General features: G+C 41.1%; 1 protein-coding gene across 1 annotated transcript in view; it reads left to right on the plus strand.

Annotated features, from left to right (window-relative positions):
• The window catches only part of LOC143295830 (fasciculation and elongation protein zeta-2-like), a 35,711-nt gene extending 21,102 nt beyond the window's left edge, over positions 1 to 14,609 (plus strand). Inside the window, exons 5-8 of the mRNA XM_076607473.1 lie at positions 1,158 to 1,435; positions 4,164 to 4,239; positions 10,582 to 10,647; positions 11,548 to 14,609. Coding sequence (XP_076463588.1) covers positions 1,158 to 1,435; positions 4,164 to 4,239; positions 10,582 to 10,647; positions 11,548 to 11,567 — 440 coding nt within the window. The 3' untranslated portion in view covers positions 11,568 to 14,609. The remainder of the gene's footprint in view (positions 1 to 1,157; positions 1,436 to 4,163; positions 4,240 to 10,581; positions 10,648 to 11,547) is intronic.
• Positions 14,610 to 16,320: the final 1,711 nt, after the last annotated feature.

Here is a 16,320-nt window from a genome sequence, read left to right on the forward strand (position 1 = left end):
AGAGAGAGAGAGAGAGAGAGCATATTCAACAGCAAAGAGAGAGAGAGAGAGAGAGCATATTCAACAGCAAATTGACAAAGAAATACATAAACAGACACACAAACACAGCTTGGTTATAAACAGCAGGATTAGCATCCACATTTTCAAGTAAAATACACCTTCAGCTGAAGGCAGCATGTCACAGTGCCAGTCAGTGAACCGGGAAGAACCTTTGATCTCAGGTATCTCAAGTGCACTTGCAGTAACTTTTAGCCAGAAAGTAATCAGCTTTCAGCCCAGCCTTCCAGTGTGTGTTGAATCATTTATGCATAAGACTGGCTTGTCTGCTTGTGTGGAAGTTGAAGCAAGTTTGGATTGTGGAGGTTGCTGAGTGATGCCCCTTATAATGGTTGTCGGACTGAAACTGGTTCAGAGAAAAAATTGTCAAGAGGTTTGCAGAGTGCTAGCATTTGTCTGGTTCTGTAGTGACTTTAAGCAATTTGGATAGGGAGGAACCAGTCAGGGCTGAACAATAGCGCTGTCATATTGAAGTGACTTGTGAGGATCAAATTCACAGCTTTCCATTTCATCATCCTGTAATGCTTACAGCTGTGCTCAGGTGGCTGGTTTGGCACTCTAGATAAAAAAGATACATATTACAAACAAAAATACAACTAAAAAAATCAACAGCAAAAAACAATTAGATATTAAACTCTAGAACAAAGTGGTATAACAAGTAGGCATCATTCAGTAAGCATTTTGACAGGGTATCAGATAACAATGGTTCATAGTGGTTCCATTCTGCATTGAATTTGGACACTTGATTGTTTATTTTTGCTTTGTGTAACTTAACTCTGAATCAAGCGTCTAATTGAAAACATGACTGTTTTTCTACCACTGTTCCTGCCATCCCTCCCCTACACACACACTCTCTCTCTCTCTCTCTCTCTCTCTCTCTCTCTCTCTCTCTCTCTCTCACTCACTTTTTTTTTCTTTTTTCTTCTCAATATTATTCTTGCCCAGAGGGCTGGATGTAAACAAGTACTTTGTGCTTACTCCTTTACTGTCGTAAAATAAAATTTTGTTCGTTCATTCATTTGTTCGTTGATTCTCTCTCTCTCTCTCTCTCTCTCTCTCTCTCCACTGCCAGAGCTGGACATATGTGCTTTGTTTTACAGAGCTAAAGGGCCTGCGGTGCAGTGACCTGCAGGAGCTGGTGGTGGAGTACCGGCAGGCCAACAAGATCCTGGGGGAGGTGCTGGCCTCGGAGAAGGCCCTGCAGGATGAGCTGGACTTTGACAAGGAGCTGAAGAACTCCTTCATCTCCCTCCTCCTGGCCATCCACAAGAAGCTACGTGACTCCAGCATGGACCACAAGAAGAAGAAGAAGTACCGGGGAGGTCCGGGCCATCCTGTTAGAGAGGCGGCTGATGCAGAGGGCGAGGAAGGCAGTTCTGTGAGTGGGCTTTCGTTCAGTGTTGTTTTGTGGGGGCCTTGAAGGGATGGTGGGGTTTTGAGGGCATGTTTATGCTTAGATGCCTGTGGGAAAAGGATTCATGATTAGATATGTTTGGGGAAGGGATTTATAATTGAATGTGTGTGATAACAGATTTTTTTATGAGATGTGTTTTGAAAAGGATTTATGATTAAATGTATATGGGAAAGGATTTATGATCAAATGTGTATGTGGAAATTATTTATGATCAAATGTGCATGGGAAAGGATTTATGATAAAATCTCTTATCTAACTCTTCCTATCTTGTCAACCATTTGACACAGTAGAACATTTGATCCTACTTTCCCTTCTTCCTTGTACATTTGTTATCAACAGCACTACTCTCAGCTGGTTCAGATCCTACCTTACCGACCAATTCCAGTCTGTTACAGTTGACAGTTGCCTGTCTGAACCGGTTAAAGTCATACACAGAGTTCCACAAGGATCTGTTACAGGCCCTGCGTTCTTTACATTGTAAACTGCTTTTGCTGAAATTATAAACCACCACAGTGTCAGTCATCATTCTTACAAAGATGGCACTTAGAAAAGTGTGTCACTGTGAAAATGTGTCCTCTCTCTTGCAAGAAAATCCAGTTGTGTCCTGGGCATTCAGAAGTGGATGGCTCAGAATTGCAATTGAATGCTGACGAAACTGAAGCAGTCAGCACAGGAACCAAACAGAATCTCTTCTGTCACAGTAGACTCATTCAGACTGGGCAGCACATCATCCTTCTTTCCAGCTTAGTCAAGAACTTGGATGTTGTCCTTGACAACACTTTGCCCATGCAAAAGATCTTAGCACAAATTCCTCTCTTTCAATTTCTTCCTATCTTGCACCAAATAAAGTACAAGATCAGCTGTCTGTGTTGTAAATATGTAAACTAATCTACCCTTTCATATCTGTGTGACATCCTTCACCTCTCACCCCATCTTGCTCCTCTTTGATCTGCTGTTTTCATGTTTACAGATTCAAACACTTCACAGTCAGACGTTGCTTTGTCTCTGAACCTCATAATTTGAATGTGTTCCCTCTTTCACTTTGTCAGATCTCTGCACTCAGATCTTTTAGTTCTGGCCTTAAAACCTACCTCCTTCCAAACTAACATTCCCCTCCCCTCTCCCCTTCCAATCTGCAGTTTCTCTTGGTTTCTGTTTACATGTGTAAGTTGTGTCTTTCATCCCTCTGAATCATGCATGTGAGTGAAGGACTGGCGTGAAAGGGCTTTGATTTGTCTCTGCACATGATTCACCTCTTTATGAATACTTTGTTATTGTCATTATTATTATTGTTATTTGTTGTTGTTGTTAAATGTGTATGGGAAAAGATTTATGATTAAATGCCTATGGGAGAATTTTTTTGATAAAATGTGTAAGGGTAAAGATTTATGATTAAATGAGGAAAAGCAAATATTTCCAGTTGCACAATAGGCTTCCACAAAAAATAAAGCTTACAGCTTGTTGGAAAATGTTGTATTCAGTGCATGCTTAATTGTCCCACCCACTTAGGAGACTGGCGGGTAACCTCTTCCCTGTTTGTTTGTCAGCTGCTGTTTCATAGTCTGCGGGTTGTAGAAGCTGCTGACTCTCTTTAACACAGATCATACAGTCATCTTCTTTTTACCAACACTTGGCCTTCATGATTTAGTAAAAGAGGTGGCAACTTTTATTTCTTTTTCTTTTTTTTTTCTTTTTTGTTGAGGGGTGGGGTAGGGTTATGAATTTGGTTTTCAAAGCCAATAAAAATGTATCACATTGGTTTGTAGACCTGCCTTTCATGTTCAAGTAAAACATTTTAACTTACTCTGGACGATGGAAGGTTATAGTGTTCCTGATGAAAAGCAGCATTCTGGATGACAGAACGCTATAATGGTTTTGTCGTTTCGACATTCAAAAAATTTTCCTCATGAGGTAGCATAACAATCGCAGCTACATGGGGCATTGTGAACGTGTCAAGGGTAAAATAGAAAGTTTCATCGTGAGATTCCCTAACAACACACTTGCTGGCGACCAGTTCACTTTGGCACCCCACATGACAAGCTAATCTGCATACGTATTGAAAATGGCGTCGCAGGCGACACAAGTGGAAACTTTTGGAGCAAAATAGATCACGATAGCGGCATTTACAGCTGCTGAAGTGATTGAAGATTGAAATGCTTCAAACTGAAGGTTCCAACATTGACGAGGATAATGAAGACTTTGAATAAAGTATCTGCAGTGAAGAAAGCAAGAAGGTACTGACAGTGACTCAGATTCGGAGGGCAGTGAAGAGGGAGGGAGGCAGGTGTACATACGACGTGAGGAGAGGGGTCAGTTGGTCAAGTACAGTGATTTTCATTCAGTTGCTTTATGTTATGTATTTTTTGTGATTTTGTTTCTAACCCTAACAAATGGGCCATCTGCGGGGAAAAACAAGAGGGAAAACTTTCTGTCCTGAGTGAGTTAAAAGATGGCTTATGGGAGTTTGTGTTTGACTATTATATGGACAAAGACTGCAAAGAGAGATTTGCTTCTGGCTGCTCTGCCTCAGGCATGAACATCATCTTCTCAGAGTAAAAGATAAGAGCTTCTCTGAGTAATCTATATAACCTCCTTTTACCAAAATATAGAACCTTCTTTTAGAGAAATGATAGAACCTTCTATGAGTAAAATGTATAAGATGACAAGTGTAGATTTTAGCTGTATGTTTCAGTTCCTGACGACAAAAATTCCATACTTCCCACAAGATGGTCCTCCCAACTCTGAACAGCTTCAGATCTACATAAAAAGTAAGTCATAGAATTGCAAAAGATTAGGATTTGCAGAGCTGGAAATGAAGTATATGTTATGTGTGGGGGGGAAAAACTGCATATTTCTTCTGGAATAAATATTTTTAGCCTGTTGAAAATATTTTTTTTCTTTTTCTGAACTTGATAATTTGGCATTCTTAAAATATGTTGGGTTTTTGTGCCAAAGATTTGTGAGTTGCCCACTGGCATTTTTTGTTTGTTTCATAACCTGTTTTGACATATCATTTTTATGTGTTGTGTGAAAAAATATGTTTATGTTCAGGTTACATGTTTTTCTGTTTGTTTATTTTAATGCTCTCAAAGAAAAACAACAACAGATGGAATGGTCAGTGTCAGAGGCATGTCCTAGATTAAAAACATGCAGATGACTGCACTTACACTTCATTTTCTTCTCCAAGTTTGTTTCTTATCGGGTTCTGTGGGGTCAGTAGTGTTTTCAGAACTGATACAGTATTGTACAATTAGCTGGGTTGTAAGCTACAGTGATGATGATAATAACTCATTATGATGCACGGCGTCTCTTCTAGTGTGTGGGACTTCATTTATTCTATACTGTAAAATTTGGCCTATTAACTGCAACTTTTTCCCTCAGCTATGACCCCTGCGGCAAAAATAATGACACAGCCTGTCTGTAGATTTTTCTGATGTTGTATATTTTCCCGATGACACATTCAGGTCAAATCAGGTGTTGCTGTCAGTCTCCAATCTATTTTTTAGATTTACGTTAGGTTTCAAAACTGGTTTTAACTCTTTGTAATTCAAAGCTCATTGTGAAAGTGTGCTAGTGTTAACTCTTCATGTTTTTTCCCACCAAATTTATGCATGCATGAAGCACATGAAACATTCAGCTGATCGTCTTTGTTCAGACAACTTCCATCATGCCGAAAACACAGTGCAATGCTTAAGATGAAGCTTTCAAATTGAAGGCAATCAAACTGGCTAATCTTTAGAAGATTTTGCACTTTTACTTTTTTGTTGTTTTTGGTGTAACATTTGCAGCTTATAAACCACTGCGGTTAACCAGTAGAGTGCCTATAAGACGTCAGCTGACATCCTACAAAAAGTATTGCCATAGTGCCTGTAAGACGTCCACTGACGTCCTGCATATGTTCCAATTTTTCCTTCATCGGAGTTTGGTTCAATTCACGTAAACAGACTCTGAACACTTAGTTTGATGTGTCTGGATTATAAAAATAAAATTTAAATGAACATACATCAGGTAGAAGAACTCATTCTACTCGATAATGATTTGCTAACTGACCACATGATACGCGCATGGAAAAGGGGGTTGCATCATGTGCAAACAAATGCATTGAAAACTTTGTCCAGTAAAGCAATTAGTCACAGTCCGCAGATTTACACAATTCTGAAAGCTCTGCTTGTGATTATGGACAGCTTTCGCGATGGAGAAGGATCTGTCTTGTCTGATGATTGGTTTGAAAACAGTTATGAAACTAACAGCCCATTTTATGGTAATTCAGTCCATCCATCCAATCAGACAGCGTTTTTGAACAACTGGCTATGACTGACAGAATACGTACAGCCAGTGTTGGAAGAAGAGGAGAGGGAGAGGAGTGATGTAAGACGATAGGTTGAATGCCAGCCAGAGGTCATCAAGGGGGCGTGGCTTCTGGGAAGAGTGTACTCACATTTCAAAGCAGACAGAAGGCAATTGACAACCGCCAATGCCCCACGATTTTCACAAAACACAGTGCTGGACCTGCACTGGCTGTGAAACAAGTGCTTTTTGTTTTTAACACTTTTATTTTCGCTGAATAAGAGGGATGACTTATTTGAAGAGGTGGCAAGCTGAATGCACTGCAGACACTTTAACGGCCCGCGTGCAGCTTGAAAGGAGTGAATGTCATCAAAGAACTTCACCCTCTCACTTGCAAACACTCTTTGCTGTCAAAAAGCTTGCCAGTTCAGTTTCTGGGACTGTGATTGACCTTTTACGTTGACTACTCACTTCTGTCATTGTTGGGACAGTGATTTACTTACATGTCTGCAAGAGCTGTGATTTGTTTTCATAAGCTTATAGCCTGTTTTAATTTCTTCTACAGGTATAATCTGACAATAGGCATGCAATTTCTAGCTGTATTTTGTTTCTTTTCTTTATGGATGTCATCATGTAGAGGTGGAAATAGACTTTTTTGTTGCACAAAAAATATTATCGTGACTTTACATGCCTGAACAGTTACCTGCAATCAACCTAATTGGGAAAAAAAAGGCCAGAAGCAGAATCTACACTCATTTTCCTTCACAAAAATGTTTACTTTCTTTCTGTATCGCCCATAGCTTTTGTGCTAGAATTTTTTGTGATTTATTGCCCCCAAATCCTCAAAATTCCCTGGCAAGGGGAGAGCACTTTTTTACAAAATTATCTGGCACTGATTAATGTGTGAATGAAATCGCAATAAAAAAAAAATGGGGATGCAGCTTATATAACGATGCACTCAATAGCATTATTTTTACGGTACTGCTAGAAGTTCTGTTGCAAATTGCCTACTTTGGAACAGTGCTGGCCAGGATGGTGATGATGATGATGTGTTGATATGCATGCCTTGGTTCAGTTCTGGAGGCCATTAGTCAGGATGGTGATGCTGATGCTGCTGATAATGATAGTGACACACATTTATATGCAGTGCTTGATTTCTGTTCTAGAGGCCAGTGGTCAGGATGGTGATGATGATGACACATGTTGATATGCAGACCTTGTTTCAGTTCTGATGGCCATTGGTCTGGACGATGATGATTATAATGATGATGGTGATGATGATGACACATGTTGATATGCAGACCTTGTTTCAGTTCTGATGGCCATTGGTCTGGACGATGATGATTATAATGATGATGGTGATGATGGTGACACATGTTGATGCAGAATACAGAATGCAGAATAGTATATTATTTCAACAAGAGAAATTCATGTGTGGTGTGTGCTATGAAAATAATACACAGGAAACAAAGTCACTCAGCATGAACATATGTAAGACATAAAATGCTAAGTTGATGTGAACCTTTCATACAATGTTGTCTCGTTCATCATTTATCAGATGGATTCCTCTGTCTCCTCGACAAAGGTGGCAGTACGTCGCAGGTCCTCCGGTCCTCCATAGAGCTTCCGGGCCACTGGGATTGGGACAGGCCAGGTTTTCTCTCAGCTTGGTGGAGCGGGCAGGACTGCAACAGATGTTCTGTTGTCTAACTGCCTGTTCTGCATGGGCACTGCTCTGTGTCACCAGTACAGAGTTTCGTGTATAGATGGTGTTTCAGGCGGTTGTGGCCTGTCCTGAGCCTGAAAATGGCTACCTGCTCTTGATGAGTCAGCAGGTAGTACAGGTCTGCTCTGTTGTGGCATGGATGCTGCTGCTTCCACTTGTTCTGCAGCTTGGCCTTAATGATGGTCCTGGATTCAGAGTAGTTGGTAGACCTGTCCATCTGCTCTTTCGTAGTGTCTTCCTTTGCCAGGGAGTCAGCAGTCTCGTTGCCAAGCACGTTGCAGTGGGAGGGAATCCACTGCAGGGTGACTGTGTGACTAGTGCAGAGGGAGGCGAGAGAGGAGGACAGGTCGTTGAGTTCTGGATCTCTGTTGGACAAAAGGGCCTGCAAAATGGACAGGGTGTCGGTCAGGAAGACAAAGTTGTGGCTGGCGTAGGGGCTGACTTCAGTGTGGGCTGCTGCTGTTTTCAAGGCTTCTGCTTCAGCTCTGTAATTGGTGGAGTACAGGCCGGTAGCGAGGCAGATCTTTTCTTCTCTGCCTCCTGGATACTGAACATAGACTCCTGCCCCTCCGTTCCTAATGGCATCTGTCGCAGAGCCATCAGTGTAGACATGAGTCCAGAACTCTTTGGGGAACTGGGTGTGGTGTTCAAGGGTGAGGGACTTTCTTTCAGGGCCATTTTGGGAATCTTTGGGGCCAACACCAGGGATGCTGCACTGGATGAGGGGAGGGGTTCCTTCACTCCAGGCAGGGACGGCAAGACACCAGGGTATCACTTTGGGGGCATGGTCAAGGATATCCTGATGTTGCCGTTCTAGGATCCTGCTCGTGTATGAAGCTCCCTCTCTTCAGCCGTCCTTTTGTTGGCTGGGACGGTCTGTCCTTCATGGGGTGGCCTTGGAACCTCTTGAACTTGGCCTGACTTTACCAGTGTACAGCCTCCTGGGGGTCGTGTTGTCTGCGCCCCATGTTGTTCCTGCCAGCTTCTTGATGAGGACAAGTCGCACTTTTGCTCTTGATTGTGCTTTCTAGGCTTGCTTCTTCCATGTCAGGTGTTTGTCAAAAGTGACTCCCAGGTATGTGGGGTTGTTCTCAGCAAGCAGAGTTTGTCCATTGATGCGCAGGTTGGCCTTAAGTTCTTTGGGTGAGAGGCTGAAAACAGTGTAAGTGGTCTTTTTGGCATTAATTGTCACCAGCCACTGTTTTGTCCAGCTTTCGAGAACATTCAGCACCTGCTGTAGTCTGTAGTTGGCAGTTGTGAGGTGTTCTTCTGAGCACCATAGGACAAGATTGTCTGCATAGATGGCTCCCTGGACTTTGCATGGCATATCTTTGACGATGTCGTTGATGAAGACGAGGAATAGTGTAGGGCTGAGGACACCTTCCTGAGGAACTCCTCTCGGTGTCTTCTTCCGACTGTATGCTCCATTGACATGGACTCGGGCCTTCCTATTGTTCAGGTACTGCGAGATCCACTGGTACATACAGCCAGTCACACCATTCTTCTGGAGCTTCCTCCGGAGACCATCCTTCCAGACTTTGTCGTATGCCTTTTCCATGTCTATCCACACCATCAGTGTATGCTGTTTGTCCTGGAAGCCATCCTCAATCTTCTGGGCTGTGTAGGTCACTTGGTCCTCAGTAGAATGATGTTGGCGGAAGCCTGCCTGCTCTGGAGTGACGATGTTGTTCTTCTCCAGGTGCCAAACTAGGCGCGAATTGATCATATGCTCTAGGAGCTTGCCCATGCAGCTGGTGAGGCTGATTGGGCGATAGCTGTCAGCCCTGGCTCTGTTTTTGCCCTTCTTGTGGATGGGCACCATGTCAGCTTCTCGCCAGTTCTGTGGAACATGCCCCGTCTTCCAATTGTTGTTGAAGAGAGCAAGGCGTTTGGTCTTTGCTTTGGTGCCAAGGTGTTTTAGCATTTCGTTGGTGATTTTGTCAGGACCTGGAGATTTTTTGTCCTGCAAAGACTTTACGGTTTCTTCAAACTTCAGTTTGAAAGGCCTGTCCATATATTCAGGTTGGTCTTGGTCATCCTGATGATTCTTTATTTCGTCATGGACTTGTTGTTTTCTGTCCTCTGACACAGTGATGTTGCTGATCTGCTCATAGCTGTCTATGAAGCAGTTTGCTGCCTCTCTCCCTGTCACCATCTCCTGGTCTTTTTGAAGCGTGACAGGTGCTGACCTGTCTCTTCGTTGTTCTGATGATGGTGATGATGATGACACATGTTGACATGCATGCCTTGTTTCAGTTCTGATGATGGTGATGACGATGACACATGTTGACATGCATGCCTTGTTTCAGTTCTGATGATGGTGATGATGATGACACATGTTGACATGCATGCCTTGTTTCAGTTCTGATGATGGTGATGATGATGACACATGTTGACATGCATGCCTTGTTTCAGTTCTGATGATGGTGATGATGATGACACATGTTGACATGCATGCCTTGTTTCAGTTCTGATGATGGTGATGATGATGACACATGTTGACATGCATGCCTTGTTTCAGTTCTGGAGGCCATTGGTCAGAAGGATGGTGATAATGATGATGGTGATAACGATGACACATGTTGACATGCATGCCTTGTTTCAGTTCTGGAGGCCATTGGTCAGAAGGATGGTGATAATGATGATGGTGATGACGATGACACATGTTGATATGCATGCCTTCACACATGTTGATATGCATGCCTTGTTTCAGTTCTGATGATGGTGATGATGATGACACATGTTGACATGCATGCCTTGTTTCAGTTCTGGAGGCCATTGGTCAGAATGATGATGATGATGGTGATAACGATGACACATGTTGATATGCATGCATTGTTTCAGTTCTGAAGGCCATTGGTCAGAAGGATGGTGATAATGATGATGGTGATAACGATGACACATGTTGACATGCATGCCTTGTTTCAGTTCTGGAGGCCATTGGTCAGAAGGATGGTGATAATGATGATGGTGATAACGATGACACATGTTGACATGCATGCCTTGTTTCAGTTCTGGAGGCCATTGGTCAGAAGGATGGTGATAATGATGATGGTGATGACGATGACACATGTTGATAATGCATGCATTGTTTCAGTTCTGGAGGCCATTGGTCAGGACAGCTCCACTGTGCCAACACTACTAACCGACTACATCCTGAAAGGTCAGTGCCATCCACTGCACACATCAGAGCAGAAAAACCCTGTTTAAAGACATCCTCAGATTTTACAGAGAGACAAAACCTGTTTATATTTAACTTTGACCCTGAATTACATTTATACAAGTGTTGTTCAGGTATTGGCTTTAGGTTGTGTATGTTTGAAGGAGTAACATATGTTGGATGTCTGCTGTCCAATATTTGATATTCCTTTCCCCATACTTCTTTTTTTTTTTCTTAATCTTTTTCAGCTGCCAGACCATTGACAGTGAATTTTCTGGGGATGAAGTAATTGAGAAACTAAAGGCATTATAGTTCATTTTTAGTTTATCTCTTACAATAAAATATAAAGATAAGCTTGTAGTAGATTTTGTGTGCACTTTGAGTCTGAATGTGAAACAAAATAAAACATGATGGGGAATAAAGATAACCATGGAGTAGAAGTGTGTGCCCTTTTGAGTCTGAAAGCATAACAGTGATGCAATCTGTAACTGACTCTGTGCAGTGCTTCTTTGTTAGGATTTTGGTTTGTTGTGGATAATTTTGTCTGATATTCGAATGATCCATTTCATTTTAAAAATAACATCCATGCACACACAGTGCTCATACGTACATGCACCCCCCCACACACACACTCACATGCATGCACGCATGCATACACGCACGCACACACTCACATGCACTCACACTCATACTCACTTGAAATTAAGCACAAAATTTGTAATATCTGATACCAGATGGGTGCAAAAGTATGGAATGTTATACAACACAGGAATTTTAACAGGTGAACTTTGATTGTTTCACAGAATTTAAAACACTCCAGACTGTTCTTCAAACAAACAAAATACAAACATTATACAGGCCAGGCCTTTTTTGTTCTAATTTCTGTTTCATTTGTGGTTTCAGTGCTGTGTCCAGCCCATTAATCACAAACAGCTGTTCCAAGAAAGTGGATCACTGTCACCCTGATGAGAAGTTGTCACACCAGTCTGACCTACTGCTGAATCCCCAGCCAGACACCACACTGCTGTCAGCACATCTTGTCAGCATCGACACTCACCAACACTCAGTTTTCCTGGAGTAGGATGCACAGTGGTTCTTACCCTTTAATGGTGGAGAATAACAGCTATTCAGAACAAACCGGCTCAGGATTCCCATGCAAGAAATTTGAATGAGAAGTTTGAACATTTATTTAAAATCAGGATTAAACAATGGATCAGTGCAGTTTAACCAGCCTCAAATAGTAGACAGCGAGGAAGAATAGCCCATGTCAGATTGGCAGTCAGTATCTTTGTAGCCACAGAAACAAACAAACAAAATTAAGATTATTTGGATTGTGTGGGTAAAGCTCACCAGCTGAAGTCATAAACTGATGTGATAGTGTTCTAACAGTTGTTTCTAGGAAGAGAAGATCAAACAGCTGGTAAACTTCATATGAAATAAGAGTGGATTCATCAGTTGACAGAGAACTTGCTTGCCATGTGCACTATAGTGTGTTTCTCTTGTTCACACACAAACACCATGTTTAAACTCAAGTGAGCAGGTAATGTTTTATTTTTTCTTCTGTCTGTCTCTTCACTTCTCCTCCTGTTGCTTTTCCTGCTGTCATGTGTGATTCACAGTGAAGTGAGTAGATGATTTATAAACATAATATTGTATTTACAGGACTGACCACCACTCATTCACTCCAACATGTCTGAAATTATTTCAGTCTTTCTGCCATCTTCTGACCTCTCATAACACATAACAAGCCCAGCCTATCACTTTCTGCGTAAACATGAATAATCCACATTTCTCAGGGAAAAGTCTGGCCTTTCTCACATTTTACACACACACACACACACACACACACACGCACATGCGCGTATGCCTGCATGCACACACTTACATTTACATCCAACACAAGAAAGTGTTCTAATGAAGTTGTATACCTGCCTAAAATATTAGGATCTTCACACTGACACAACGTGAAAAACAAGATTAGTATCCAGGCTGAGGGTTTGCTTCATACATCCTGAACAGGATTTTTGGAAAAAGGCTGAATAGCTGTTTGATTTTAAACTTTTCAAGAATGTCTGGTACCAACTTTTTTGCATCCCACATCTGGAAAATTTTGCAAGGTACTGAACACTTTTTCTTTACCTTGCCTGCCAAATGATTCTGTACTTCTGGTTTTGGTTTGTGGAATTCATATTGTTAATGTTATACAGCAAAAATGAAAATCCAGTTTGAATGTGGAATTCACTTTTGGATGTCAAAAACACATGGAGCGTTGCCCAGGAAAGTCATACACTCAGTATCCTACCCACAAGAGAAATGAAGGCACATGTGGAAGATATTTTTGAGCTGGATCAATCTAATCATGAAATTTGGGCATATGATAGAAATATGATGTACTTTATTACCTTTGAAATCCAACAATGGACCTGAAATAAAATCACAGGGGTGGAGGCAGCAGTATATCTGGTCAAATCTGGCATGCATGGAATTAACAGCAGGTAATGATGGTCACTCTGTTTAGTTATACTTTGTAATCCATTGTAAACAATGGTTACTTTTTATAGCAATTCTCAGTGAAGCAGAGTAAGTGATGGTTATTTTGTACAGTCATATATACTTGTGCAAGTATTCATCAGTTACTACATCTCAGTTTTGCAGGGATGTGTTCACTTCAGTCATTTGTCTGTCTGTTGTTTTTTTATGCATGCAGAAAATATGTTCATGTCTGCAGAAAATGAGTTCCTAGAAAGAGTTCCGGTAATAATTTGAGAGATACTGTAGCCACCATGAACTAAACCACACATTCTCTCTTTCGGTCTCTGATTCTTTTTGTACCCTGGCTATCAGATTTGAGTGCACCCAAGTGAGATATCAGCAAATAACCATTGAGTACTTGAAGGTGAAGATGAATGTACAAATGGGTATATGGATGATAATCTTATAACTATTGTTCCACAGCCATGGTGAACAGTCATCAGAGAATCATTGTTTTTCTTATTATCAAATGCTGAGCAAACAAGTAGACATCATGGAAACTTCAACATGAAATATCATTGTAAATGTAGGCACACCCCCATTAAATAGGCTGTGATAGTAAATCATTGTTTTTGAACAGTTATATATGTATCCGATTGATAAATCAAATTGGAATATGTGTTCAGGGAACTTTTAAAAAGAAGTTTATAATCATCTTGTATGTTACCCATTGATATCAGAACCACAGGACTGATAACATGTGATAGATCAAACAAACCAGTCAAATCAAACAAACTAAAAGCTTGAATCGAGGTGGTTGAATAGGGGATGAGCAAGAGATGGGATTAGAGGAGAGGGGGTGGAACACTTGCATCCAAGAGACATGGTAATTTACAATAATGATAGGAATCCCACCTTGATACCTGTCGCATCATTAATGTGTGTTAAAGAGATTTGACAGTAACCTGGAAACAGCACTGGAGAGACAGGAAAGAAAAGAGAGAGAACTGGAAACTGAGACATTGATCCAACGTATAAGGAGGTGTGCATGTAGTTTGTGCAAATGTATGAGAGGAGGATTAAAATCAAACTAAAGAGGAGCATGGTGTACGTCACTTGGATAGCATATTTATGAAGTTAACAGCAAAATTAACCAAACATCCAGGAAATTATGATGGATGGATGGAGAGGTGGAATACATTTGGTAGTTGGCTGGAGAGAGGTATGTATGTTTTTGGCCTTCCTCCTTTATATTTTACTTTAGTTACATGATGGTGATGATAATGATGATGACTTACAGGATCTATGGTATTGTTCTTAGCAAGTCCTGTATCAAGGATTTTCAGTTGGTGAACATAGTCATCATCATCATCATTATTATTATTTGTTGTTGTTGCTGTCATGACTGCAAGTATATCGGGTGTCCCCCCAAAAATGAATCTCTTCTTGACGGGTATTTTCTCAGTGATAGAGAAACTGAATTCTTTGAAAATGTTCACACAGTAACCTTAGGGTATCATCAACAAGTCTGCAATATATCTAAAAGTTTGGACGCAAGTTACGCGAGTATTGTCAAATTCAAAACAGCATGTCAAAAAATCCAGTATCAGAGGAAAACTCACTTATTTCAGTTTATGCTCCGTGTGGCCTCCATCTTCCTCCATGACTAAACGAAGCCGTTTCTTTCAAGCAGAAATGTTTTTACGTATTTGTTCACCAATATCTCCTCCCATGACATAATTATCCTGTCCTTTAACGCCTGCTCGCTCAATTTATCTCTCACTCCCCAGTAAACTTTCTCCTTCAGAGAGTCTCATATGGCATAATCCATTGGGTTACAGTCAGGAATTTGTGGAGGCCATTCATCCTTCTTGATGAATTCTGGTATAGCCTCCTCCAGATGGGCCTGGGTTACCCTACTTGTGTGTGGGATAAAAACGCCTGCAATCCGGGAGAAGATTGTCATCCAGTAACTGAATTTAGCTTTCACTGTTAACCTTGGCTCTATCAGTGTCAATAAAATGAATGTTTTTCCTTTCCAGGATATTCCAGCTGAAACCATTATCTTTTTTGAAAATCTAGAAGTCTCATGATAGAGACGAGATGGCTGAATTTCTTGTTTCCGTTTCCCATAAACGCGATCGTTTGGGTGATTTTTATCTATCTCTCCAACGTAAAGTCTTTCTCGTCTGTGAAAATGATCTTTTTCACATCAGTGGCCAAGTAGCCGTCATTCAAGTTAGGGAAGCGAGTTTTTCTTTTCCCTCTAACATTTTGGTCCCTCCTTGATACCCGTATCCTCTTGAAGGGCTTCAGCTCCAGTTCTTTTGCCATTCTTTGACAGAAGACTTGCTCACTTGTAAATCGCTTGCAACTTCTCTAAGAGATTTGTGGGTCCCTGGGTTCTCCTCCTGGCATTGAATCAGTTCCTTAACACGGTCCTTGTTCTCCTCTGAACATGCAGTCATGGGTTTCCCACTGCCCATTTTATGTGCTACAGACCCTGTAGTGCGTATTTTAGCGATTTACAGTGACATGACTCCACCCCTTGCCCGGAAATTCCTTTATGATTCTTCTTCCACCCGAGCCATTCTCCTTGAAACAGTTTTCAATGGTAACCTTATCACTTTCACTCAAAGGCATGGTTGATCCTTCCAAACTGAAACTTTGGACAGAACTGATTTTGGATACAGAAGACAATAAAAAAAATCAAAAAATCAATAGACTTGACACCCAGATAGGCTGTTTTTAGACTGACACTGATTGACAGATGCCAACACCTGGCAGCTGGCATGAACATGATGAAGGTCACATTGCACAGCTCTGATACTGGATTTTTTGACATGCTGTTTTGAATTTGACAATACTCGCATAATGTGTGTCCAAACTTTTAGATATTTGCAGACTTGTTGACAATACCCTAAGGTTGCTGTGTAAAAATTTTCAGTGAATTCGGTTTCTCTATCACTGAGAAAATACTTGTCAAAGAGAGGTTCACTTTTTGGGGGGACACCCAATATATGTATGTGTGAACTGAAAATTATGTCTGAAAATATTTGGCTGCTTAAAAAAGTTTTCCTAAAATATGGTCACTTGTTCCCAACCATTCCCGCACTTTAGAAAACTGAAAGGAATAACTTAAACCATGCTGTCACCAAGTTGGAATACTTTAATTGCTAATGCTTTGGTTGTGTTTAAGTTGGG

The sequence above is a fragment of the Babylonia areolata genome, chromosome 21 (assembly GCF_041734735.1).
Source record: "Babylonia areolata isolate BAREFJ2019XMU chromosome 21, ASM4173473v1, whole genome shotgun sequence".
Classification (NCBI taxonomy): domain Eukaryota; kingdom Metazoa; phylum Mollusca; class Gastropoda; order Neogastropoda; family Buccinidae; genus Babylonia; species Babylonia areolata.